At 35.6% G+C, this 23879-nt stretch overlaps 3 protein-coding genes and 1 long non-coding RNA gene across 5 annotated transcripts; 1 reads left to right on the top strand and 3 right to left on the bottom strand.

Annotated features, from left to right (window-relative positions):
- Positions 1 to 22: 22 nt before the first annotated feature.
- Positions 23 to 3032, bottom strand: LOC104712124 (protein MAEA homolog). Its single transcript, XM_010428951.3, has 7 exons — positions 2560 to 3032; positions 1978 to 2172; positions 1646 to 1768; positions 1315 to 1509; positions 875 to 1008; positions 538 to 724; positions 23 to 375 (listed from the first exon to the last, which is right to left on the bottom strand). The coding sequence occupies exons 1-7, from the start codon at positions 2875 to 2877 to the stop codon at positions 274 to 276; spliced, it is 1254 nt and encodes a 417-aa protein (XP_010427253.1). The 5' UTR covers positions 2878 to 3032; the 3' UTR covers positions 23 to 273.
- Positions 3033 to 4104: 1072 nt separating this feature from the next.
- LOC104712123 (uncharacterized) lies at positions 4105 to 8326 on the top strand. 2 transcript variants are annotated; one of them, XM_010428948.3, is made up of 5 exons: positions 4105 to 4443; positions 5088 to 5382; positions 5488 to 7363; positions 7471 to 7677; positions 7780 to 8326. In XM_010428948.3, the coding sequence occupies exons 2-5, from the start codon at positions 5105 to 5107 to the stop codon at positions 8080 to 8082; spliced, it is 2664 nt and encodes an 887-aa protein (XP_010427250.2). In that variant the 5' UTR covers positions 4105 to 4443; positions 5088 to 5104; the 3' UTR covers positions 8083 to 8326. The 2 variants fall into 2 exon arrangements, with proteins under 2 accessions (XP_010427250.2, XP_010427251.2); XM_010428949.3 differs by having other exon boundaries at positions 4239 to 4743.
- A 122-nt stretch (positions 8327 to 8448) lies between these two features.
- On the bottom strand, positions 8449 to 9762 carry LOC147939015 (uncharacterized). The gene is made up of 3 exons (XR_015566516.1): positions 9287 to 9762; positions 9162 to 9212; positions 8449 to 9051 (listed from the first exon to the last, which is right to left on the bottom strand). It is a non-coding gene; the product is annotated as an uncharacterized LOC147939015 (long non-coding RNA).
- Positions 9763 to 10112: 350 nt separating this feature from the next.
- On the bottom strand, positions 10113 to 13554 carry LOC104712122 (lysine--tRNA ligase, cytoplasmic). The gene is made up of 10 exons (XM_010428947.3): positions 13260 to 13554; positions 12869 to 13124; positions 12473 to 12566; positions 12192 to 12372; positions 12015 to 12077; positions 11741 to 11866; positions 11129 to 11668; positions 10813 to 10956; positions 10439 to 10651; positions 10113 to 10351 (listed from the first exon to the last, which is right to left on the bottom strand). Exons 2-10 carry the CDS (start codon positions 13107 to 13109, stop codon positions 10325 to 10327), a joined length of 1629 nt encoding a protein of 542 aa, XP_010427249.1. The 5' UTR covers positions 13110 to 13124; positions 13260 to 13554; the 3' UTR covers positions 10113 to 10324.
- Between the last annotated feature and the right edge of the window lie 10325 nt (positions 13555 to 23879).

Below are 23879 nucleotides of genomic sequence, written 5' to 3'. Positions count from 1 at the left end.
AGATGGATAAATATCAGACCAATGCAGCCAAACTTGCTTCCATTAAAACCATGTTGACTAGAAAATTGTCATAAGACTGAAATGAAGAAATAGCTTGATATACAAAGGAAAGAGCTGTTTCTACAAAAGTGATGCGAAGTTTTATCTGCAAGTGCATATTCACAAAGACTAGCAACGGAGAAAGTTGGAAATTTCAGTTTCTTTGGTCTTAATACTGACCTCACAGTCATCCACTGAAAAGGCGACCAAAGTGAGGATTATGAGCATCTGGGTTCATGATATATATGCCTTAACTAACTCCGTGTAGTCGCAGGCAAACCCTGTCCTTGGACATGTTATTTTACCTCCATTTTTTTCTGCCATTTCCTTGAGAGCCTGCAAGTTCATTATTCATCAAATAAATAAAAAAAATACCCAACTTTAAAAGTTTTAAAACTGTTTCGTATAGACTGATGTCACTGATCTAGCTCAAAACAAAAGATTCTAAAAAGAGAAAAAGAACAGGAAAGAGGAAGTTGTAAAATAACAGAATCAAACCTTGGTGCTGTAGACATAGCCGTTGGGCAGCACCTGTGGTGGGTTCTCTGTGTCCATTAGCTCCTTAGAAATATAGCAAACAAGCTTTGAATGGTGCTGCTTGGAGAATGGTAAAGGCAAAGCTAGCTTCCGGAAGTTCTCTTGTGAGAGCGGGTCCTCTTTTGTACAACCTTCTTCAAAACCATATCTGAGTAATGTCAAGGTATAAACACAAACCCCAGTAAGAATCACACAAGGGTGTCATTTCGAAAAATGACTTTCTGCCCCTTTATTTTCAGATGCAGAAAATAGACAATTAAAAACATCAAATACAAAATTGATAAAGTTTGATGATTACGGAGTTTTCAGCGCAGACAATCCTGCTTGCAAGTAGATGTTCAATAAGGGTTCCATTGTCATGCCATATAACTTGCAAAATTCTTGTTTAAACTGATTAACCAAAACATCCCACTGTCGTAGTTCAAACAAAACCTGAGAAAAAGACGAAAACATATATGTTAGTGATTAGCCTAAGCAATACATGCAATGATCAATTAAGATTCAACAAGAGTTGGAAGAAACACATATTATTCAGCAACAGAAAGAGACGGAAAAGTTACAGAAGCAACCTATTATATAAAGAGACAGTGAAATCAATATCCACGTTTTTGGTTTCTTAAACAAAATCAATCATTCGGGAAAGATACAAGTTGAAGCGTCAGTTTTCATCCTTGAAGAGCCACAGATTGGCTTTTGAAACACGGGTAAAACATTTATATAATCATAAGAAGGATTCACCTTATATTTTGAGCATTCCGTAGTACTTTTAAAAGCCAAAGTAGCCAGAACATGCTGCAATTCCTTCATATGGGTTGCTCCCCATGGTGCTAGATGCTTTCGAGCATAATGGATTGCTTGTTTGTAGCTGTCAGCTCTATCAACTCGTACCAACTCGATGAATTCTTGCAGCCTTAGTTGGAACTCAAATTTGCTCTGTTATTAAAAGAATAAGATATAATTATTCAGGATATGGTTCTCGTAAAAATTGGATACTTAAAGACAGAACCGAGTGAAATTCATAAACAAACGAAAGTAAATCTTAACCATGAGAGTACGCACACCACCATACCTTTGACTTTTTCAACCGCGTTTTATTATCAGCACACCATGACAATGCAGAAGCTACCTCCCTATTTTTAAGGGCGTCAATCACCTTCTTAGCTTCTCGAAATATGTCAATATCGACAAGGTCCTGAAAAGATGAGATGTTTATTATTGGCATTTCATAAAGATGCAGTACAAAACAACAAATCCGCTTCACTGCTTACAAAAACGAAACATCAGATAATATGTTAACCATTACAAGAGACACATCAATGATCATGCTTTAAGTAATTTCAAGTGGTAAAAATATCTCCAAATAATGTTATATAATCAGTGTCAAGAGGGAGAGAGAGAAACCAAAATGTTGCTGCTCTCAGAAAGCTTTGTAGCAGTCTCGAAATATGACATCCGCAGCATGTAGTCCACAAGAATCCGTTTCAATTTTGTATTGTTCCATTCAGTGATATTTTCCACATCTACTGAATCCAAATGATCAATGCGAGCACGACACCTCTGCGCTTGCAAATTCTCCACATTGCTCCCTTCTTCCAACTGAAATACAAAACGAAAAAAGTATGTAAGCTATCCTATATAACCACCCAGTTAGAAACCATCCCAAAGAATAAAATTTTGGAAGACGATGCAAAATTTGCAAATGGTCAGATGGGAAATTCCCATGAAACAACTCCACTACATTGCATCCCCTTGATCTGATAAAATTCAAAACAATCATCTAGATCCAATGTCTAGTGGTAATTCTATTGTAGTAACTAAACGTCAGAGATATAACTGCCAAAGACAACTACTTTACTTTGATCTTCAACCTCAAACAAGATCAAAATTAGAAATTTTGTTTACCCCATTTATCAACCAAACCAAACCAAAACAGATACCTAATTCAATCCAGCGATCACAGAGAGAGACGAGGAAAAATTTAACCTTTCGTTTGAGGCCTTGTAATCGAGAAACAAGGCTAGAGAGACGCGAAACGGTGACGTCTTTAGACCAATCGGAATCAGCCAAATCTCCGACGCCGGAAACAACGGTAGAGACCTCTTTCTCGAAAGAGCGGTGATTGGTACGGATCGTCTTTTTGTAATGCTCGAAAGGCACACGGAGGAGCTGGTGCTCAAGCTTGAGGGATTCCGTCAATTGACTCAACCTCGACGACGGCACGACAGGTGAAGGAGTGATCGTAGGGGTTGTTTCCGTCATGACGGTGTCAGAGTTTCCGTTGGTTACGGTATCGATCTCCATGGCAAAGAGAGAAATAGGTTGTTAGCAGAAACTTCGCAATAGAGAGAGATTAGTATATTGGATTTTGCCTTTGTGGGGGTGATCTTCTTGTTGATGATGAATCGATGATATATAAGAAAAAACTCGGGAAGAAATAAATTAGTTCCAGGTGAAACGGCGTCGTTGCTTTGCGGCACTCTCCATATAAAACGGCAGCGTTTGGAGTATGAGCGAATAAAGATAACCGTCCGGTCTGATTCAACCCTAACCGAGAGAGTGATATAAATTATGAAAAAGGTCGAAGACTGTTTTAAACCTGGCTTTGCCATTTGGTTTGGCACAGCCAGATGAAACAAAACAATAGTGTAGGTAGAGAGAGTCCTTATTTTGTCGAAAGGCTTCAAAATATTCTTCTGTTTGGTTCTCTCAATTTTAAATTTTGACCTAATTTTTTAGATGTAGAGAGCCAAAGTATCAAGGCAAAAACAACGATTTGGCCACTGAATTCATACATGTAAAAAGTGATATATATATATATATATATAGATAATAATTATAGACATTTAATATATGATGTCATATTTTTATCTTGAAATAACTCACTACTTCTTTTGACTATCATTTCTATATTTTTATGTCGAATACGTGTCAAAATAATATATTGTATTGTTTATTTACTATTTATGGTTGTCAAACCTAAACAGAAAAACTATAACATAAAAGTAAAAATGAGAAATAGTTTTCTAATTATTTTACTAAATTAAAATTAGTTAGTTAATTATGCGGACCTATGTGAAGCTAGGATGTCAATTGACCCCCCCCCCCCCCCCAAAAAAAAAAAAATCAACACTTATTAGTGTAATTTTATGGGTTTTTAGTGAAATAGTTAATCAAAATTACTCTTTAACCCTCTAAAAAAATTTCAAAATTTCATCAAAAACCTATTTGTAAAAAATATATATATTATGATCCCTCTAAATTATCCGCAATCTATCATTATATTTTATGGTTATCACTTCAAATTACACAATAATTACATCTTATCGTTTATAAAAACCCGTACAGGCCTTTGTCACCACTCAAATCTATGTATTTTGTGATATTTATTGGTACACAAGATTTTTTTTTTTAAAACCCTTAAACAAACCTCTTTGTAGTATAATAATCTGAAATTCTATTTGACTAGTTTGTTCGAATGTTGCTATTGAAACATGATTATAAAGTCAAGTACTATGTGTTAGTGAGTGTGAGTGACAAAATAACGTATATCTGCTACGCTCCTCTCAGTGGCTTTATCCGCGCAAAGAAATATTTAAAAAGATTTAGCAAAAGTACCCTTCACTGATGCTCTATTTACGTATTGACACCACCAAAAAGATTTTGGAGCCGTTTTGTTTCTTTTGGATTCTTTCTTCGTCGTCAACGAAGGACACACTCTTTCTCTCTCTCTCTCTCACAAGTCACAAGCAAAACACTTGTTTCGTTCAAATCGACGTTACCTAACGCTGTTAATAAATCAGCGTTTCAGTTTCTCTTCTCCGTTCGAATCATCTCAAAATTTCCGATTTGCCAAATCGCTGATTTATGGTAAGTTCATAAATCCTAAAGATTTGTATCTTTTTTTGAATTTTTGAAATTTTTGTTTTTCTCTCTGTGATTCTTTCGTTTTCTTTAAAGCTAAATTGTCTCTTCTAAAAGAAAAAAAAGGTTTCGCCTTTGGCATTTTGTTTTTCCTTTTTCAAATTTCCGACGAGTTAGAGTTTTTTTCTGGCGACGAAATCGATTAGATTGTTCAAAGAGAGAGCCTTTTTTAAAAAAGATTTCGTTACTGTTCGAGTAATCTCGCCGAACATTTGCTTCATCAGTTTCTCCGCAACTTGGATTCAGGTTCGATTTTGTGTCTTTGGTTTGTTAACAATTCGATCTGATTTGATTCGTCCCTAGGGTTTATCGTAGGCTTTGAAGATAGATGCTTAGGGTTAATTTGGTCTTTTGTTTTAGGATCAAGTCTTGTGTTTCTGAATCTCTGAGTATAGTAAATACTTTGATCATCTATGCTGTTTTCATTTCTTTTTGTTGAATTGGTTTATCTTTCATTGACCAAATTGTGTTTGTAAGATTCAGTATTTGCTGCAAAAATGTGAACTTTTTCTAGTCTAGTGCAGGAGATCAGTGTAGTTTATATTTATCTTTCGATCTATTGATTTGCGTTTTGTATGTTTTGGTTGCAGCTGCAGTTGGAGAAACAATGAAAAAGCTCTTCTTTTTTAGATCTTCGGCTGGTAATGGAACTGATAAGCAGGAAAAAGCAGCGGATAGTAAGATGAAAACCCAAGCTAACAGTCACGCTGAACAAGAGTTTGATAGTCCTAAGTCACAGGGTCAAGTTTCTGGTGGTCCAGCTCTTAGACGAAGCCTTTCTTTGTCTTCGGCAGGTTTCCTTTTTGATCAGTTTGGTGAAGCTTCCACGAATGAACTAAGCACTGCTACTAAAAGTCAGGATAGGCGGCGGAATCATTCATCTCGGTATGCCTTCTTCATTTCTTATGAGGTTTTTGTTTATTGACAATTCTCTACTTTTGTTTAATGAAACCACTGACGAACAACGTGATGTATTTGCTGTGTTCACAGATGCTTTACTCCAGAAAGACAAGTTAGGGAAAGGCAGTGTGAAGCAGACAAGCTTCAACATGATTCATCTGGGAGTTCTTCATCTTGTTCTAGTACTGTCTCTAGTAAAGTTCTGGACCGTTATATTGATGGCGAAGAGCATTTGGAACAGTGTAAGCAAAAGAGTTGTTCTTCACGCAGTGATGTCTCTGGGAGTGTAAGCCGAAGGAGGCTTCCCCCACGTGTTCAGTGGACAGTACCTACATCACCATCAGACACTTTCAATGAGAAGAGAAAGTCCCAGTCATCTAGAGAAGCTAAAGGCACCCGTTTTCGTGTCTCTTCTGCTGATTGTGTGGAAAATGGGATGAGGCATGGATCACCTCGTTCGCTTGCAAGAAATGTCATTGAAAGACTCTCTCAGACTAATGGCAAGTCAAAGGGGTCAAACCATGAACCCATCACAATTCAAGATGTCTATGGCGGATCCCTTCATAGAACTTTTGACTCAAGCTCGGATGTCACCGCCAATGTTTCACTGGCTGAACATTATGAACCTGTTAATGGATATTATGCACAGGACAGCGGAGAGCTCCAGCAAATACGTGGTAAGAAGGTGTATAAGTGTATGGAAGACGATATGGACTCCGAGCTAGAAATGAAAATCAAAGAAGCTGAGAAGAGAGCGAAATTGTTTTCTGAGGAACTGGAGCAGCAGAGATGCCTTTCCGATTGTGACTTCGATGTTTCATCTTTGGTTGGGGCAATTAGAAAACTGGAAGATGAGAGGCTCAACTTGGCATTTGAAAATATAAATCTTTTGCGGTCTCAAATGGTTGAGAGGGCTTCTGCCAGGGAAGAAATCAGATGGGTAAAGTCAGATTGGAACTTGCATATACAGAGATTGGAAAAGGAGAAGAGCGAGTTGCAGGCTGGATTGGAGAAAGAGCTTGATAGAAGGTCAGGTGAGTGGACTACAAAGCTCGAAAAATTCCAACTTGAAGAGAAGAAGCTCCGAGAGCGTGTCAGAGAGCTTGCCGAGCACAATGTCTCACTCCAAAGAGAACTATCGACTTTCCATGAAAATGAGATAGAGAACAAAGATATGATAACACATTTGGAGAGAAGAGTTGCTGAACTGACCACAACAGCAGATGAATTGCATGAAGAGAACTCCTATGTTAAACAAACTCTCTCCCAGTTACAAGAGAGTTATGCAGGTGCGACAGAAGATATTGATTTCTTAAGAAGAAACTTTGAAGAGAAGGATCAAGAATGCAGGGAGTTGCACAAATCAGTTACGAAATTTCTCAGAACTTGCAAAGAACAAGGGAAGACAATCGAGGGACTTCGAGATGGTGTTGCGGAGGAGGGTAAGAAGCAACCGTCAGAGAAATGGGACCAGTTGGTAAAAAAATTGCAGGTCGAGCAAATAAGGTTGACAGGGATTGAGCTTTCACTTAGAAGGGAAGTAGAATCAATGAAGCTTGAAACTGACTCGCTTCGCCATGAGAATATCTGTCTGCTGAATCGATTGAAAGGAAATGGTCAAGAAATAGACATTACAACTTTTAAGCTAGAGAATGAGTTGAAGATGCGTGTCTGCTACTTGCAAGACCAAGGACTGTCAATGTTAAATGAGAGCAGCCAGCTGTGTTACAAGTTACTGAAGTTTATCAAAGGGAAATTAACTCAGTTATCTGATACGAATTCAGTGAAGGACGGATTAAGTGAGCAGTTTATGATTGAATCTGAAATGAAAGTTCATGGAATAAGGCGCGGAACTGAAAACCTGAAGAGGAGTTTGCAAACGGTGACCAGTGTGGTAGCTTCGAATTCAGAGTCGTCTTGCTCAAGTTCTGGTAGACCTAAGGAACAAAGAAACCAATCAGTTGAAGTGAGTTTCTGATGTCCATTTCTTAATATATCTAATGCATCCTCAATTCTTAATGGCTTTTTACTTTACGGTAATATGTGGCTAACGTTTAGCTCAATCTCATGTAGGACACCCTGCGAGCTGAACTGAAAGCTGAGACCCTAATCACAAGTCTACTGCGGGAGAAACTGTATTCCAAGGAACAAGAAATTGAACAGTTGCAAGCAGAACTAGCAGCAGCAGTACGAGGTAATGAGATTCTAAGGTGTGAGGTTCAAAGCGGTTCGGACAACCTATCAGTTACGAGCCACGAATTGAAAGACCTCAAGCATCAGGTATTGCAAAACAAGAGTAACCCATCCCATGTCTGTTTATGTGGCTCTTGATATAAAGAAACTATTCCCAATTATATATGTAACTGATGGTTTTGACATCAGATGTTGAAAAAGGAGGAAAGCATAAACCGGCTGGAAAGCAATCTACAGGAAGCGGCAAAAGAGATGGCGAGGATGGACGCATTATTAACAAAAGTGTCAGGTGAAAGAGACCAGGTATGGAGAGAGTTGAGGCAATGCTGTGAGAAGAACATGCTTTTGAACTCAGAGAACGAGACATTGAAAGGGATGGTAGAGAAATTGGAGGAGAAGGTATTAGAGAAAGAAGGAGAGATGACAATACTACAAGACACAATTGGAAGCAAGCATCTCAACCTCCTCTCAAGTCCTGATTTCTTGGTCTAAGAGTTTTTTTTTTTGTTTTCTTGTTCATAATTCTCAGAGTTTTTCAGAACTTGGTTTAATTTTTTTTTTCACACCTTAATCATTGTTTCTTAGATGATTGGTCAATTCTTTTGGGGTTTATAGATATGATTTTTTTTCTTTTTCTTTGGGATTTGATTATCTCAAAGCTGGATTCTCTAGTCTCAGATTTGTACTTAAAAGGGGTTTATAAAAACTTAGGAGTGAAGTTTATGATAAAAGAAAATTTGTCAAATCTAATCCAATAAAATCATGATAAGCCATTTGTTTACTTTTTCACTATATAGAAAAATAAATTGTATAAAGAGAATTTTTTCATTAAATGAAAATTATTAAAAAGCAAGTTGATTTCTTTAGAGACCTCAATTGTTAATATTATAAAAATAAATTAAAATAGCAGGGGATGTACATAAATTATTTTTAATACTACTATTTTGAACCTAAAAAAATTATAATGACTATTTCACTATAATTAGTAAAAAAAATATATATATATATTGCTCAACAGCATCCTCTATCTTGTTCTTTTCTTCTAGCTTCTTGAAGAACTAACAGATACAGCCACATCAAAAGAGAGCTTTATAAAACTATTGTTCTGTATAAGTCCTCTGATCAGAATCAGAAATATAAAGGGGGTCGTTTATAGTTCTACCTCTTTCCTCCTTTCAGCCCTTTCATCACTTCTGAAGACGAAGGGAGAAGATACAGTGACAGACTTTGCTTTGGTTCTGCTATGAGTTGAAAGATTTTCACATCCCATCTTATTTCAGCATAAATCAGAGAACCAACACAAACACTTTCGATAAATCACCTCAAGCCATTGCAGTAAGCAGTATAAGATAGTTACTTTTTTTTTCTCTCTCTAAGAGGTTTTGGTACTTCAACGTACTACTAACCTGACAGACGGTAGTCTTTGCACATTGTTGGGTATTTTGCATGAAACTGAATTCCCTACAGATATGTTTTTGTGAGTATTTAAGAAACCATGTTAATCAGAGGGTTGAGTTAGTAAGTAATAGCACACAGCGATGAATGTTGTTGAAAATGGTTGGATCAGTAACCTCTTGTTTTCTGAGAGCTGGATGTTGAGAGGAGGACGTGACAGCAGAGGCCTGCAATATATGTAATAGTCAGTCCCAGCATCTATACTTAGGAAATACACAAAGAAACTTGGGAAGAAAATTACACTGGTTGAACATTTTGCAGCTTTAGAACCTTCTTTGGATGTTCGAGACAATGGTCTTTTGCGGCTTTTTTAAGCTCCCGTTGGTTCGTTTCCACTGTTTCTAGAATTTGATGAAGTTGTTTCCTGCGTAGTGGAGCTTCTTGCCAGTCTTTTTGGAGCTGTTATCCAGGTGAAGGAGTTAGAGGGCAATGCCACCACATGACTCCGGATTTTGAAGTATTTCACCAGTATAGACAGAACATACAGAGCTCGTGTTGGAATGGGTACGGTCGTCTTGGCGGAAGGGAAAGGAGATGTCAAGATCACACGATGAAAGGAGTGAGGAAGTTGATCAAGAAAGTGCTTTTGGTTCCAGGGATCGATAGAAACGTGTTGAGTGTTGGTCAGATGGCAGAAAGAGGCTATTCGATGGAGATGGGTGGAGGGGAATGCACTATTAGAGATGGGACTCGGAAAGTATTTGCTAACACCAGGTTGGAGGAGAGAGGCGTTGAGCTGCGTTTGAAGGTGATATATAGCTTAATGTGTGTCCACTTAATAATTTAGCTGTTGCATTCCACTTGGTAGTAGACTTGCTCTTTAGGTGGACCTGTCAAGTCTTTTTTATTTATGTGGTTTTTAGTTTCGAGTATGTTATTAGTCTTTGGTCTTTTAAACTAGGATGGGATGGTTTGGTTTGGTTTTAATAAAGATTTCGGAAACTTATGTATTCACTATGCGGTGCTTTTATCAAGTTTTGCTAATGGTGAATATGAATACGAATTCTAGTTGAAAATGAATACGAATTCTAGTATACCACAACCTTATACTAGAGAGAGAGAGGGTGTTAAGAAAACAAACGTTGCCTTGACTTGGTTACTTTATTTTGGCTTTTAGTCTTTCAGTTACCGAATCATTAGTTCCCAAAAAAAAAAAAAACCACTTAACAAATCCTCAGTCATGCATAAGCCCATATAGAACTCCGGATGGTGGGTCATGTCGACTCAAATATTCACATAGCCACAAGGCAGAGCTCGACAAACCATAACCAACAAAGTCTTACATCTTTGGGAAGCTAATAACATCCTGTAATTCAAAAAAAACATGAGAGACATTAGAGAGAGAGCTTGACAAAAAAAACATGAGACACGTTAGAGAGAGAGAGAGACTGACCTTGATATTGAGGGAATCGGTTAACAACATGGTGAGGCGGTCAATTCCCATACCCCAACCACCTGTAGGAGGCAATCCGTGTTCAAGAGCTACACAGAAAGACTCATCCAAGACCATTGCTTCTTCATCTCCAGAATCCCTCTCCTTCTGCTGATGAGCAAATCGCTCTCGCTGAACCACCGGATTGTTCAACTCGGTGTATGCATTGCAGAGCTGGGACAGATAAACAATTAATAAAAAAAATTCATGAAACAAGCTATGTCCCATCAAACAAAGAATATAAAAGTTCATGAAACAAGTTCTGTCCTCACAAACAAAAACAAGAATTAAAAAATTCATTAAACAAGTCAATAAAAAATTCGGTTTTTACTTACTTCTTGTTTGACTATGTAGAGCTCGAATCTTTCAGTCAAAGCATCATTAGATCTATGACTTTTAGCAAATGGACTCATGATTACTGGATGGTGGATGATGAAAGTGGGATTCACACACATCTCCTCCACATACTTTCCAACGAGCTGCAAAAGAAAAATATTTAAATATTCAAATGTAATGTTGTCTAAAGAAGGAGATACGTGTACATATTTCTCTTGACCTTACGCTTTACGCATATGCATCAATCAGATACGTGTACATATATCTCTTGACCTTAAAGCTGTACACATGCATCAATCAGATACGTGTACTTACCTTTGCTAAAAGTCGAGATGTTGTCTGGGGAGGAGGGCAATTGACCTTAAGCTTTTCACATGCATCAATCAGATACGTATTGGCTTCTTCGCTGGTCAAGTCTTTCGGAATATCAAGCTGAGCTGCTTTCTCCAGCTCGGGTATCATATCAAGTCTTCTGAAGGGAGGAGTGAAGTCGATTTCTATAGGTTCCTTATCATAGCCATTAGCATGATACTTGATTTTGCTGTAACCACCTGTTATTTCCTTCACCAAACCACTCAGCAAATCCTCAGTCATTTTCATCAATTCGTTGTAGTCTGCAAAAGCCATATAGAACTCGCAGCTGGTGAACTCCGGATGGTGGGTCATGTCAATACCCTCATTTCTGAATTGCTTTCCAATCTCAAACACACGGGTAAATCCACCTACGACAAGCTGCTTGAGATATAGCTCAGGTGCGATACGCAGAAACATACTTGTGTCCTTATCACCATGATAAACCGAAAAAGGCCGTGCAGCTCCTCCTCCAACGCTAATGCTCATGACAGGTGTCTCAACCTAGGGAGAGAGAAGATATTAATAAGCAAACCTTTAAAAATCTGTATTAAAAGCAAACCTCCTAGAGCATACCTCCACAAAATTCATCCGGTTCAAATATGACCGGATGTAATTTGTAATCTTACTTTTGGCAAGTAAGATATGGTGAATATCTTCATTGATCATAAGATCAAGATATCTTTGGCCGTATCTAGTTTCCTGACAAAAAAAAATATAATAAATCAAATCAAGCAATATTCCATCTACAGACTTGAAGCTCAATATAATAAATCAAATCAAGCAATATTCCATCTACAGACTTGAAGCTCAATATAATAAACAAAGGAAGAGGGAGAAATGATGATACCTGATCTTTGAGAATATAAGAAGTAGGATCTCGAGGTTGACCTGGAGACCATCGTTCAAGTTCCTACGATGGAAAAGAAATAAGCTTATTGATGGATTCAGAAAGCAGCGAAGCCAGATTAATAAAAATGTTTAGCACAGTATGAAAACATAAATAAAAGAGGCAACTGTTACCTACCTTTGAAACCTTTGAAGGTATCATGTGTAGGCAGTGGGAGAGGAGAGTGAATGACTCGGTTACAAGAGTCAACTCTCCTCCCCTATTCTTTTTTGTTGGAAAGCCAGTGACAGCCACAATGTCTCCAAGTCTAGCTTTGTTATGAAGCTTTGAAAAGTCAGATTCTCCTAAGGTTGAGTTTCTGAGAGACAAAAGACAAAAAAACCAAAAAAGATTACCTTGTATACATATATGTAAAAGTAAATTTGACTCTTAAATAAAGAAAAACCAAAAAAGATTACCTTGCATTAGCCATAAGTTGGACCTTGGAACCATCAGCATGTAGGTCATAGAAGAAGAGCTTAGAAGAGTGACTCCGCTTGCTCATTAATCGCCCTTGAAAAGTTTTTAAATGACAAAATGATTAAAGAACTGGTGGTTTGTCAAATCATTAAGTTCTCCGTAATAAAGCACAGGTCAACCAATTACAAATCCTCCAATCGCACAACCAATTACTTCTCTCAGTAATAAAGCACAGGTTACACCAAATCTAACACTTAAGTCAACCAATTACAAATCCTCCAATCGCACAACCAATCACACCAAATCTAACACTTAACACTTAAGTCATTCTAGTAATGGTAATGGTAAACAAAGACTGTAAAAAAAACTTATCCGATTCATTACCAAGAATGTACCTGCTAGTGAAGTTTCAGAAGCATCAACACATTCCTCCCCTTTGGCTAAATACCTATATTTTTCAATGAATTGAGGAATGGAGATGGGCACAGAAGATGTGTGAGGGTATCGAATCTCCCCAGCCACCACATCTTTCAATCTCTCCGCCAAGTATTCTTCAGAAGTTTTTTTCGAAGGTCGTATTAGGTTCTCCTCTTTCCCCTTTTTCCCCTTCCCTCGAGTTGCTCTATCGAATTCCATGGTTGTTGATGAAACCTAGGTTAGGTTAAATCAAAGCAAAAGGGAAAGTTGTAAGGGAATCGAAAGCAAAAGGCCTACAGAAATACTTTCGTCTACGGTTCCGGTACAAGTAAAAGAAGAAGAAGAAGAAGAAGAAGAAGAACCGCGAACCTTTATAAGAGATTCGCCGGCGGCGTTTACGGCAGCGGAGCAGCGGAGGGAGGGAGCGACTGCGAGCGATTCCAAGGTGCGCTTGGATACGAAAAGAGAAATGCAGGAAACAGGAGAATGCGAATACGAACTCGATGATCTTTCTTCTTTCTTCTTCTTCTTCGGAGAGAACGCGAATACGAACTCGATGATCTTCTTCTTCTTTCTTTCTTTCTTTCGTTCTTCTGCAAAAAGGTTGGTTCGTTTTAAAGTAGTCCCACCACAGCTCCCCAGTGTGAAAAGGTTTTTCAATGGGTCCCCCAAATGAAACAAACTAGCTTTTTACACTTTTCTACGATTTTTACAATATTTATTTTTATTTTGCTCACTTTTTAGTATGTTGTGTAATCTAGTTTGTATATGATAAATTCACCAATTTTAATGAGAAATGAGTTTATTTTACGAATAAATAAACTTAAAAAAAAAAAAAAGTTACATTTGAGTCATTTAGTGCTTACAACTAGTAATTTTTTTCATTCAAAAATTTATGTGATATGCATTGTGTTCTCTTTGTCGTCTATTTTAATTTTTTCTTTTTTTTTATGACTTACCGAAATATGGGAGTTCAGTAATTTTTAAAAAATACCTTCAAGTCAAATATCCTAATTATTAGCGATTTAATAACAAGTTAATTTTATAGTATGTATATATAATTTTGTTTAATTTTGGGGATCCACTTAAAACCTTTTCTAAGTTATGGTGGGACTACTTAAATTAAAACCACCTTTTTGCCAAATATATATATATATATATATATATATATATATATGTAAAAATATGGTATATGTACTTAACAAATTCGATAATGCAAAGCATAATTTTGCTAATATGTGAGACTCACTTGAAAAAGATTCTCCAAAAATACCGCTCGTTTGATGATAAAAACTTGGTCTTAATCTTATACTAGGATATATCCCGTGCTTAAAGCACGGATCAACATTTTAAAAAAAAATTATAATATAATAATTAAAATTATTATTTTTTTAAGTTATTTTGTTTGAGATAATATTTATTTAAAATTGTTATGTAAATCTATTAGTCTATTTGAATACTAATTACTTTAGAATATTATAGTATTTTATTTTTGATGTTTTATTACAGTTTTATATTGTTTGTTGTTATATTTGCATCATTATTATGTGAAATATAAAATAGTAATTTTAATATTATAATTGTGAGTAAATAAAAATTATTAATTTATTATTTATATAAATTTAGTTTTACCAACCTGCCAATGTGGAAATTAAAACACACATTTCATACAATAAATAATATATCTTCGTTTTAAAAAAAAATCAAATCACAACATATGCAGAAAAAAATATGCATTTTAAATTATAAGTATTATATGAAAATTCCAAACAATTTGTAAATAAAATAAAATAAAGATGATAGGAGAATCATAATTTGAAAACTTAACAAAATCTTCGAATTTAGTTATTAAAAATAATTGTATTGTATACTTAGATATAAATTCTTAGTTTTTAAAATTCTGATTGGTTTATATATTTTTTTCAAAAAAATAATTAGTAATTTCGTCCATAATTTATTAGAGAGAGAAAATTATTTTTTAGATTTTTTAATATTTGATCCGTAAGTGTTTTTTATTTTTAATTAATTATATTTATTTAAATTAGTTAATTAAACTTAATTATTTTTTTCTAATGGCAATTGAATGTAATTTTTTACACATTTTAAGGTTAGTTTTATATTTGTACTTCTCAATTAATATAGTAAGATATTCTTACTTTGTTTAGCCACAATAGAACGGTTTAAACACACACAATGAAAATCAGTAACAATCCCCTATATATTAATAGAAGAACATTTTGGCAAAAAAAAGCTGAGGTGTCAGCATTACAGAGCTCAGGACACTCTTTCCTTTATTTGTCATCAGCTTTTAAAAATATTTACATTTATTTATCGTTATATTTTTCCAAAAATACAATTAACACTCAAAATTAAATTTTTATATTATCTTTCTAACTTAATTATATCCTTTAATTATTTTTTATAAAATCTTTAAAATGAATTTTAAGAACCCTTTGTTCATATAATATAATAATATAAGATTGATATTATAATAACTCTCTCACGGGTTAAATTTTAATTATTATACAAATTTTTTTATAGATAAATACTACACAATCAAATTTTAAATATTTCATTTACCCATAAATATAATAGATTTTGTAAATAAAAATTACAGTAAAAACATTAAATAATTATTTTATACCGTACTATGTGCGGGTTGTTAACTAGTGTTATATATTTCTCAATAAGTTAGTTTGACTTAGTTATAGGTCTACTCTAATATCCTATTTTTGCTGCACTTTGGGGGGTTATGGTACCAGATTTTAGAGAATAATTCCTAAGAATCATATATATAAAAGTAAGGTTTCACTCTCTCCTTATTGGTCCATTTAGAAATTCAACTATAACAAAAAAAAATTTATACTAAATCACAAATTTAAAACACATTTAATCTTCACATTTAACTCATATCCCTTATATATTAATAGAGGAACATTTTGGTAAAAAAACTGAGGTGTCAGCATTACAGAGCTCTGGACACTATTTCTTTTATTTGTCATCAGCTTTTAATAATATTTACATTTATTTACTATTGTATTTTTCCCAAAATTAAATTCTTATATTTTCTTTCTAACTTAATTATATTTTCATAAATCTTTAAAATGAATTTTAAGAACTCTTTGTTCATATGATATAATAATATAAGATTGATATTATAATAATTCTCACGGGTTAAATTATAATTATTATACAATTTTTTTTTATAGATATATATACTACACAATCAAATTCTAGATTTTTCGGTTACCGATAAATATAATAGATTTTATAAATAAAAATTACAGTTAAAACATTTAATAATTATTTTATACCGCATTATGTGCGGGTTGTTACCTAGTTTTCATACAAAACTGAAATCATATAAATTATGCATTAACTTTATTTCTCCACTCAATTGTATTTAAACAAATAATAAATGAGAATTGTAACTCCCATTGTTCTAAATGTAATTTTCCATCACTTCGCTTCCTATAAATACTCATTCTCTTATTCTCTTAGTCTCTCATTCTTTCATTCTCTAATCTTTTTCCACTATCTCTTTTTTTTTTTGGTATTTTTTTTTGTTATTGTTGTTGTCTGAGTTAAAAAAAAAAATCAATTCAAATATCATTGAATTTGTATGATATGTATATCTTACATTGTTTACTTTAATGTTTTAAAAGATTTATCTCCATTGTCTATATTAGATTAACATCTAATAAGTTATTATTTTTCATACACTTCTACAATATTCACCACACAATAAGTCATGAAGTTGAAAAGATTCATCTCTAATTCTCTATTATGTACTATGATTATCTCACATATTCATGTATCATTTTTAATAATTTGTAAAGATTAATATAATAATATTTAAAGATCAATACAATTATCCATTTATAAAGTCTATTTTGTTTTGTGATCCAATAGACAAATATGTAAAGATTAATATAATATTTTTTTCATTTAAAATTTGAGGTTTTTGAAAACAAAAAGAACTTCAATTAAAAAAAATTCGTTCTTTGTGATTTAGCTGGAAATGAAATATAGAAAAAAAATATAATTTAACACCATTTAACTAAATCCTCCAAAGATGAAACCATTAGTATGAAATCTAGCACTATAAATTAAATTGATGAGTAAAAAACCAAAAACAAAACCAAAAAGATAGAAGTTCTCCTTGGGGTTTTAAAAAATAGTTGGATTGAAGTTCATAAAATTTTATAAGAAAACTAATTTAGTTTGTCACTTCAAAAGTAATATTTTCAATTTGAAAATTATGTGTGATTGTTGAGTTTATATCAACAAAACAACCAAATCATGTGTAAGTTAAAATTTTGATCCCCTTAGTATTCCTTTTCCTTAAGTCAGAACAAATTAAAATATTTTTTAAATCACAAATTAAAAAACATTTCATCTTGACATTTAACTCACATATTAATATAAAATTGAAATCATAGAAATTATTCATTAACTATATTTCTCCACTCAATTTTATTAAAACAAATAAGAAATTAGAATTGTAACTCTCATTTTTCTAAATATAATTTTTTTATCACTTCTCTTCATATAAATACTCATTCTCGTATTCTCTCATTCTTTCATTCTCTCATCCTTTTCCACTATATCTCAATTTTTTTTGAGAATTTGTTAAAAATACCCCTTTTTGGCCATTTTTATTTTTGCCCTCCTTTAATTTTTAATGACCATTTTACCCTTAGATGAAAAATATTTTAATCAATAAAAAGAAAAACAAAATTTTCCCGCCAAAAAAATTTCCGACATATTTTCCCGCCAACAAAATTTTTGTCAAAAAAATTTAATAAAAAATTTCGACACAAAAGATTTCCCGCCAAAAAAAATTTATAAGGTTTTTAAAAGGTTTTATAAGGTTTCTACCTTATAAAAGCCTTATAAACACCTTGTAAATGCTTTTACAGGATTTTTTAAAGAGTTTTAAAAGGTTTTTTAAACACCTTGTAAAAGCGTTTACAAGGTTTTTAAAAGGTTTTTAAAAAGGTTTTCAAAAGGTTTTCAAATGGTTTTTAAAAAGATTTTTAAAAGGTTAACACCTTGTAAACGCTTTTACAATAATTTTAAAAACCTTGTAGACGTTTTTGTAAGGTTTTTAAAAGGTTTTTAAACACCTTGTAAACGCTTTTAAAAGCTTTTTAAAAGTATTTACAAGGTTTTTAAAAGTGTTTACAATGTTTTTATAAGATATAAATTTCAATATTTTTGGCGGAAAAAAAATAATTTTTGACGGGAAAACTTTTTGATTTTGGCGGAAAAAAAAAATTTGGCGGGAAATTTTTTTTATTTTTGGCGGAAAAATATTTTCGATTTTGATGACTGTACATTCTTGTTGTACTCAAGAAAAAGGTAATTTGGTCATTTTGTATATAAAAATGGGTAGTTTTAAAAATGGTTAATATGAAGGAGTATTTTAAAAAAGGGATATAGAAAAAGAGGCATATTTGAGAATGCCCCATTTTTTTTTGTGTGTTTTTTTGTTATTGTTGTTGTATGGGTTAAAAAAATTAATTCAAATATCATTGTAAACACATAATTTTAAATTTTAGTTTTAAAGTTTGTATGATACATTATATATATATATAAATAAGGTTTCACTCTCTCCTTATTGGTTTATTTAGCATTTAATTTCTAAAAGAATCATATTTATTTTTAATTAAATTATATATATAATAATGTACATTAGTCTACAATTTAAATCCAAACTTTACTACTAAATTGTAACTGAAATTACATAAATTATAAATTGACTATTTTTCCATTCATTTTCATTCAAACACACTATAAATTATAATTAACTCTTCTATTTAATAATTTTAGAAATGTAACTTTCATCCCTTGAAATCCTATAAATAACTATTCTCACATTATCATCCACCATATCTCACATTCTAAATATTTTCTTTGTTTTGTTTATGTTCTTGCATGGGTTCAAAAATTTAAGAAAATTATTGATTTGATTCTTCAGAAATAGCATTCGAAAAAACATTTTAAAAAAAAAATTCTCAGAAAATTTTCATAATTTTATGATTATTATAACCTAAAATGAATTAACATAACTAATATAACATTTCGCGTATATGCGCGGGATATTACCTAGTATTGTTATAGAACTTGGGTTTATTTAAAAAAAAAAGAAAAAAAAAGTCAAACCGTTAAAAGTCAAAAATAATTGGCGAAACAGGTAAAGAGAACAAAAAAAACACGATGGCCTCCGCGAGTATCGCTTCTTTCTTCTCTCTCTAAAAAAACAAGAAAGAAACAAATCCAACGTCTCCGTCTCTTCTCTCTTCTTCAAACGCGTCTTCTTCTTCTCCTTCTCTATTTTAACCCTTGCATCGTCGCTTTTGCACCTCTGGTGTATCCACATTGATCTTAAGAACCCATGCTTTTGTTGCATTATATAAGAGACTAACATAACAAGCATACAACAACAACAGCAACACAAGTTCTGACCTTTGCTTGCATAATTAAATTAGAGGTTGTATAAATGAACTTCATTTTCCCCATCCACTAAATCAGACTTCAGATGCTGCTTCGTTGGGTTAACTGTTTCCACCTTACGTTACGTGCTAACTATCTCCATGCAAACAAAAGTCATTTAGAATTGTTTCTTAATCACAAATCTCTAGACTCTAGTGTACCAAAATTACAATAATTAATTATTAGCCATTTAACAAGTTAATTTTAGAGCATGTATATATAATTTGTTTAATTTGGAGGACCCACTTAATCCCTTTTCACATTGAGTTATGGTGGGACTACTTAAATTTAAACCACATTTTTGCCAAAAATATATATATATATATATATATATATATATTAAAACGACCGACTTTTTAAAAAAAATAATAATAAATAATAAATATAATATAATAAAATAAACTACAACTAGTGGTCCCATACCCACTAGCCACCTAACCACAAACACATTCAACAGCAGAAATAACCAACCAATATTCAATAATAATCCAATAATAAAATATAACCATATTCCAACATAATCAATATCCAAAACAACATGAATCATAGAATCAGCAACCTAGCAATGTTCTAATGACCCAACTCTAGCAACCTAGCAATGCCAGACAACATAAAACCGAGTCCCTAGAACATCCTCCTCTTCATTGCCATTATTCCACGATCACACTTTGCCTTTACCTGCACCACAAACACATATTGCAATGCATGAGTATTTTATAAATACTCAGTAAGGCAATCCTCCCATCTACTGAGCTATACACACAAGCAATAGAGTATCAATAACTAACACACAACAATCAACAAACGACAAATAACAAACCAGGACTCAGCATCGACCGACGCCACACATGCATCGACCGATGCCAAATGGGGAAGCATCGATCGACACAGAAGCTGCATCGACCGATGCAAGTGTAACTTGCATCGACCGATACCCAATCTGCATCGACTGACGTATGCTCGACGTAACACGAAAACCCTAGAGTTTTACGCGTCGTCCTCGCACTTGCATCGACCGACGCAAGATATGCATCGATCGACGCAACGTCGAGCACCGTGATTTCCCCGAAGCTTCTCGCCGGATCTTCGTTCCTACAACCACAAAACTCGATCCCAAGCCGCAAGAAAGCTTCCTAACGTCCATAGCAACGATCTAACAAGCCTAACATCACATAACAAGCAGATTAAAGAATCCTCTAGCTTAGACAAGCCATGGTACTCGAATCGACCGATGCAACTCCCAAACTAGGATTCCGGTTCACGGATATTATAATTCTCCCCCACCAAACTAGATTCGTCCTCGAATCTCGATCAACGATCAGCCAAGTACTCCCGTGCAACCGTCTCCACGGCCTGCACTCCTCCGACTGATCTACAGAAGGTCACCTCTAGGCGATAGACTTACGCTCCAGGCGTCATTTGCTCTCGACTTTTGGACTTTCCTTTACTCATACGCCTAAACCTTGAGTTTTTATTGGCTCCTCATCAGACCTAAGTCTGCATGCCATAATGTTGGCTCCTCATCGAGCCTAGACCCGCATGCCATAATATATAAGGAAAATCCGACTCGTCTCTCGGGTTGCCACCCTACAGCGCGCCCCCAGATCGTTATCCGAAGTCGATATACCAACCATATTCCCAAGTCACAAAGTCTCTGAATATGGCAGTACTAGGAGAACCTAAGTCCTCCAAGAGTCGCGAGCAAACGATTCTGAACACGTCTGAGCCCTATCCCTATCCAGGTTTCCTTTCCGTGGCTCGCGTAAAACATCTCAAAGTCCTACCAACCACATATCCCCTCACTGGAATACCACATGACCACACAAGGATCATATACATGCCACAAGGGCCGCCACAAAGGCCAAACAAAATGTCCTAAAGAGGACCGCCACCAAGGCCAAACAAAATGTCCTAAAGAGGACCGCCACCAAGGCCAAACAGATGTCCTAAAAAGGACCACCACCAAGGCCAAACAAATGTCCTAAAGAGGACCGCCACCAAGGCCAAACAAATGTCCTAAAGAGGACCGCCACCAAGGCCAAACAAATGTCCTAAAGAGGACCGTCACAAAGACACTCTGGCTAAAAAGCCCGCCACAAAGGCCATCTGTCCCGAAGGACCGTCACAAAGACCATTTGTCCCGAAGGACCGTCACAAAGACACTCTGGCTAAACAGCCCGCCACAAAGGCCAAACAAATGTCCTAAAGAGGATCGCCACCAAAGCCAAACAAATGTCCTAAAGAGGACCGCCACCAAGGCCAAACAAATGTCCTAAAGAGGACCGTCACAAAGACACTCTGGCTAAAAAACCCGTCACAAAGACCACACAATGTCTAAAAAGACCGCCACACACGGGCACACTGACTCAAAAGTCTGCCACTAAGGCCACACACAAGCCCCTTCAAGGCTTTCCACCGCTAAAATGGACAAATTCTGACTCCTGCAAAACTTTCCATAATAAGCACTTTCCATTTTTGGAAACTTTCCACTTTTGGAAACCTCCATTTCAAGAATCTTTCCTCCAAAACCCCGCCTCACGGAAACTTTGTACCCCGAACACCACCTCATCTTGTTACTGAGTCGCACAACCAACCACCCCAAGCGACCGAGTAACAAGAGAGATGGGCTGGAATACTCCATTCCCGCTCCAGCCACGGATTACAGATGGGACCAAGCTAGACAAGTTCAAGTCGCGGCTTGCTTCTCATACCACTTCTTAAACCTTGCCTTCATCTTTGCCTCAGGCTCCCAAGTCTGCTCCTCAACACCATCATAGTCCCACAGGACTATCATCAAAGGAATCTTCTTCTTCCGAAGTTCCTTGATCCTCCTCTCGAGAACCCTCACTGGTCTCACCTCCAAAGTCATGTTAGGCTGAAGATCCTCAGGAATCTTAGCCAACACTCTCTCACCCTCACGGAGACACTTCCGCAACATAGACACATGGAAAACCTTATGGAATGCACGCATAACCTCAGATAACTCCAATCTATATGCCACTGGTCCAACCCGCTCAATCACTCTGAATGGACCCATATACCTCAGACTCAACTTAGTCTCTGACAATGACCTACTCGGACCCTGCAACATGGCCATCTTGAGGTACACTCTGTCTCTTACCTGAAACTCAAGATCTCTCCTCCTCCTATCAGCATAACTCCTCTGTCTATCCTGAGCCTCCTTCATGTTCAGCTTGAAAACCCGAATCTTCTCTGAGGTCTCTTGAACAAAACTAGCACCAAACATGCTCCTCTCCCCCACCTGAGTCCAGCATAATGGTGTACGACATGGCCTCCCATACAAAGCCTCATAAGGAGTCATCTTAATACTCGCCTGATAACTGTTGTTGTAAGCAAACTCTACCAGGTTCAGGTGATCTGCCCAATGGTCACCCCAATCCAACACACACATCCTCAGCAAATTCTCTAGCGATTGGATCGTCCTCTCAGACTGTCCATCTGTCTGGGGATGATAAGTTGTACTCATATGCACCTTAGTGCCCATCTCAGCCTGAAATGTCTTCCAGAACACCAAAGTGAACTTAGAATCCCTGTCAGACACAATGCTCGCTGGCACCCCATGCAATCTGACTATCTCTCTCACATACTTCTTAGCCAAGACCGCTGCTCCATCAGTCTTCTTAATGGCCAGAAAATATGCTGACTTAGTCAACCGGTCCACAATTACCCAAATAGCATCAAAGGTCCGTGACAATGGCAATCCTACCACAAAATCCATGGTGATCATATCCCACTTCCACTCAGGAATGGGTAAACTCTTCAGTAACCCGTCAGGAACCTGATGCTCAGCCTTCACCAGCTGACACACATCACACCTCGAAACCCAACTAGCCACATCCTTCTTCATCCTGACCCAATGATAGTACCTCTTGAGGTCACGATACATCTTAGTCGCTCCTGGATGAATGGACAACTTGCTCGCATGAGCCTCTCTCAGAATCTCCTGCCTCAACTCCTCATCCTTGGGCACACAAACCCGACCATGCACCAAGATAGTACCATTATCTGAGACCTGATACTCTGAATCCACATCCTTAGAGGCATTCACCAGCCCCAAATCCTTCTCCTGAGCCAACCGCACCCTACTCAGAAGATCTGCTCTATCTACTGCTTCCAAACCCAACGGTTCCTATGAAACAGCACACAAGCTCAAAGCACTGATCTCTCCTACCAGAGACTCCATCTCCTGCTCCTGAGCTGAAGCTACCCTCTTCCGACTCAGAGCATCTGCAACCGTGTTAGCCTTACCAGGATGATAGACTATCTCCAAATCATAATCCACCACAAGCTCCATCCACCACCTCTGTCTCAAATTCAGCTCAGGCTGAGTGAATATATACTTCAGGCTCTTATGATCTGTAAACACCTGTACCTTTGCACCATAAAGATAAGATCTTCAAATCTTCAGGGCAAAAACTACAGCACCCATCTCCAAATCATGAGTAGGATAGTTGCCCTCATGCACCCGCA

This window comes from Camelina sativa, chromosome 9 (assembly GCF_030686135.1).
Source record: "Camelina sativa cultivar CO46 ecotype springtype chromosome 9, ASM3068613v1".
Classification (NCBI taxonomy): domain Eukaryota; kingdom Viridiplantae; phylum Streptophyta; class Magnoliopsida; order Brassicales; family Brassicaceae; genus Camelina; species Camelina sativa.
Note: the sequence above shows the minus strand (reverse complement) of the source record. Positions and strands in the feature narration are given on the sequence as shown.

What these genes read in the sequence shown, in the direction of transcription:
- LOC104712124 (XM_010428951.3), bottom strand. Translation starts at nt 2,877, where the DNA reads ATGGAGATCGATACCGTAACCAACGGAAACTCTGACACCGTCATGACG. An exon ending in CGGAATGCTCAAAATATAAG is followed by an intron (nt 1,009 to 1,314) that starts GTGAATCCTTCT and finishes TCTTTTTCTCAG; the next exon opens with GTTTTGTTTGAACTACGACA. An exon ending in TTGTCTGCGCTGAAAACTCC is followed by an intron (nt 725 to 874) that starts GTAATCATCAAA and finishes GACATTACTCAG; the next exon opens with ATATGGTTTTGAAGAAGGTT.
- LOC104712123 (XM_010428948.3), top strand. Translation starts at nt 5,105, where the DNA reads ATGAAAAAGCTCTTCTTTTTTAGATCTTCGGCTGGTAATGGAACTGAT. An exon ending in CGGCGGAATCATTCATCTCG is followed by an intron (nt 5,383 to 5,487) that starts GTATGCCTTCTT and finishes CTGTGTTCACAG; the next exon opens with ATGCTTTACTCCAGAAAGAC. An exon ending in TGAAAGACCTCAAGCATCAG is followed by an intron (nt 7,678 to 7,779) that starts GTATTGCAAAAC and finishes TTTTGACATCAG; the next exon opens with ATGTTGAAAAAGGAGGAAAG.
- LOC104712122 (XM_010428947.3), bottom strand. Translation starts at nt 13,109, where the DNA reads ATGGAATTCGATAGAGCAACTCGAGGGAAGGGGAAAAAGGGGAAAGAG. An exon ending in TACCTTCAAAGGTTTCAAAG is followed by an intron (nt 12,078 to 12,191) that starts GTAGGTAACAGT and finishes TTTCCATCGTAG; the next exon opens with GAACTTGAACGATGGTCTCC. An exon ending in ACCGGATGAATTTTGTGGAG is followed by an intron (nt 11,669 to 11,740) that starts GTATGCTCTAGG and finishes CTCTCTCCCTAG; the next exon opens with GTTGAGACACCTGTCATGAG.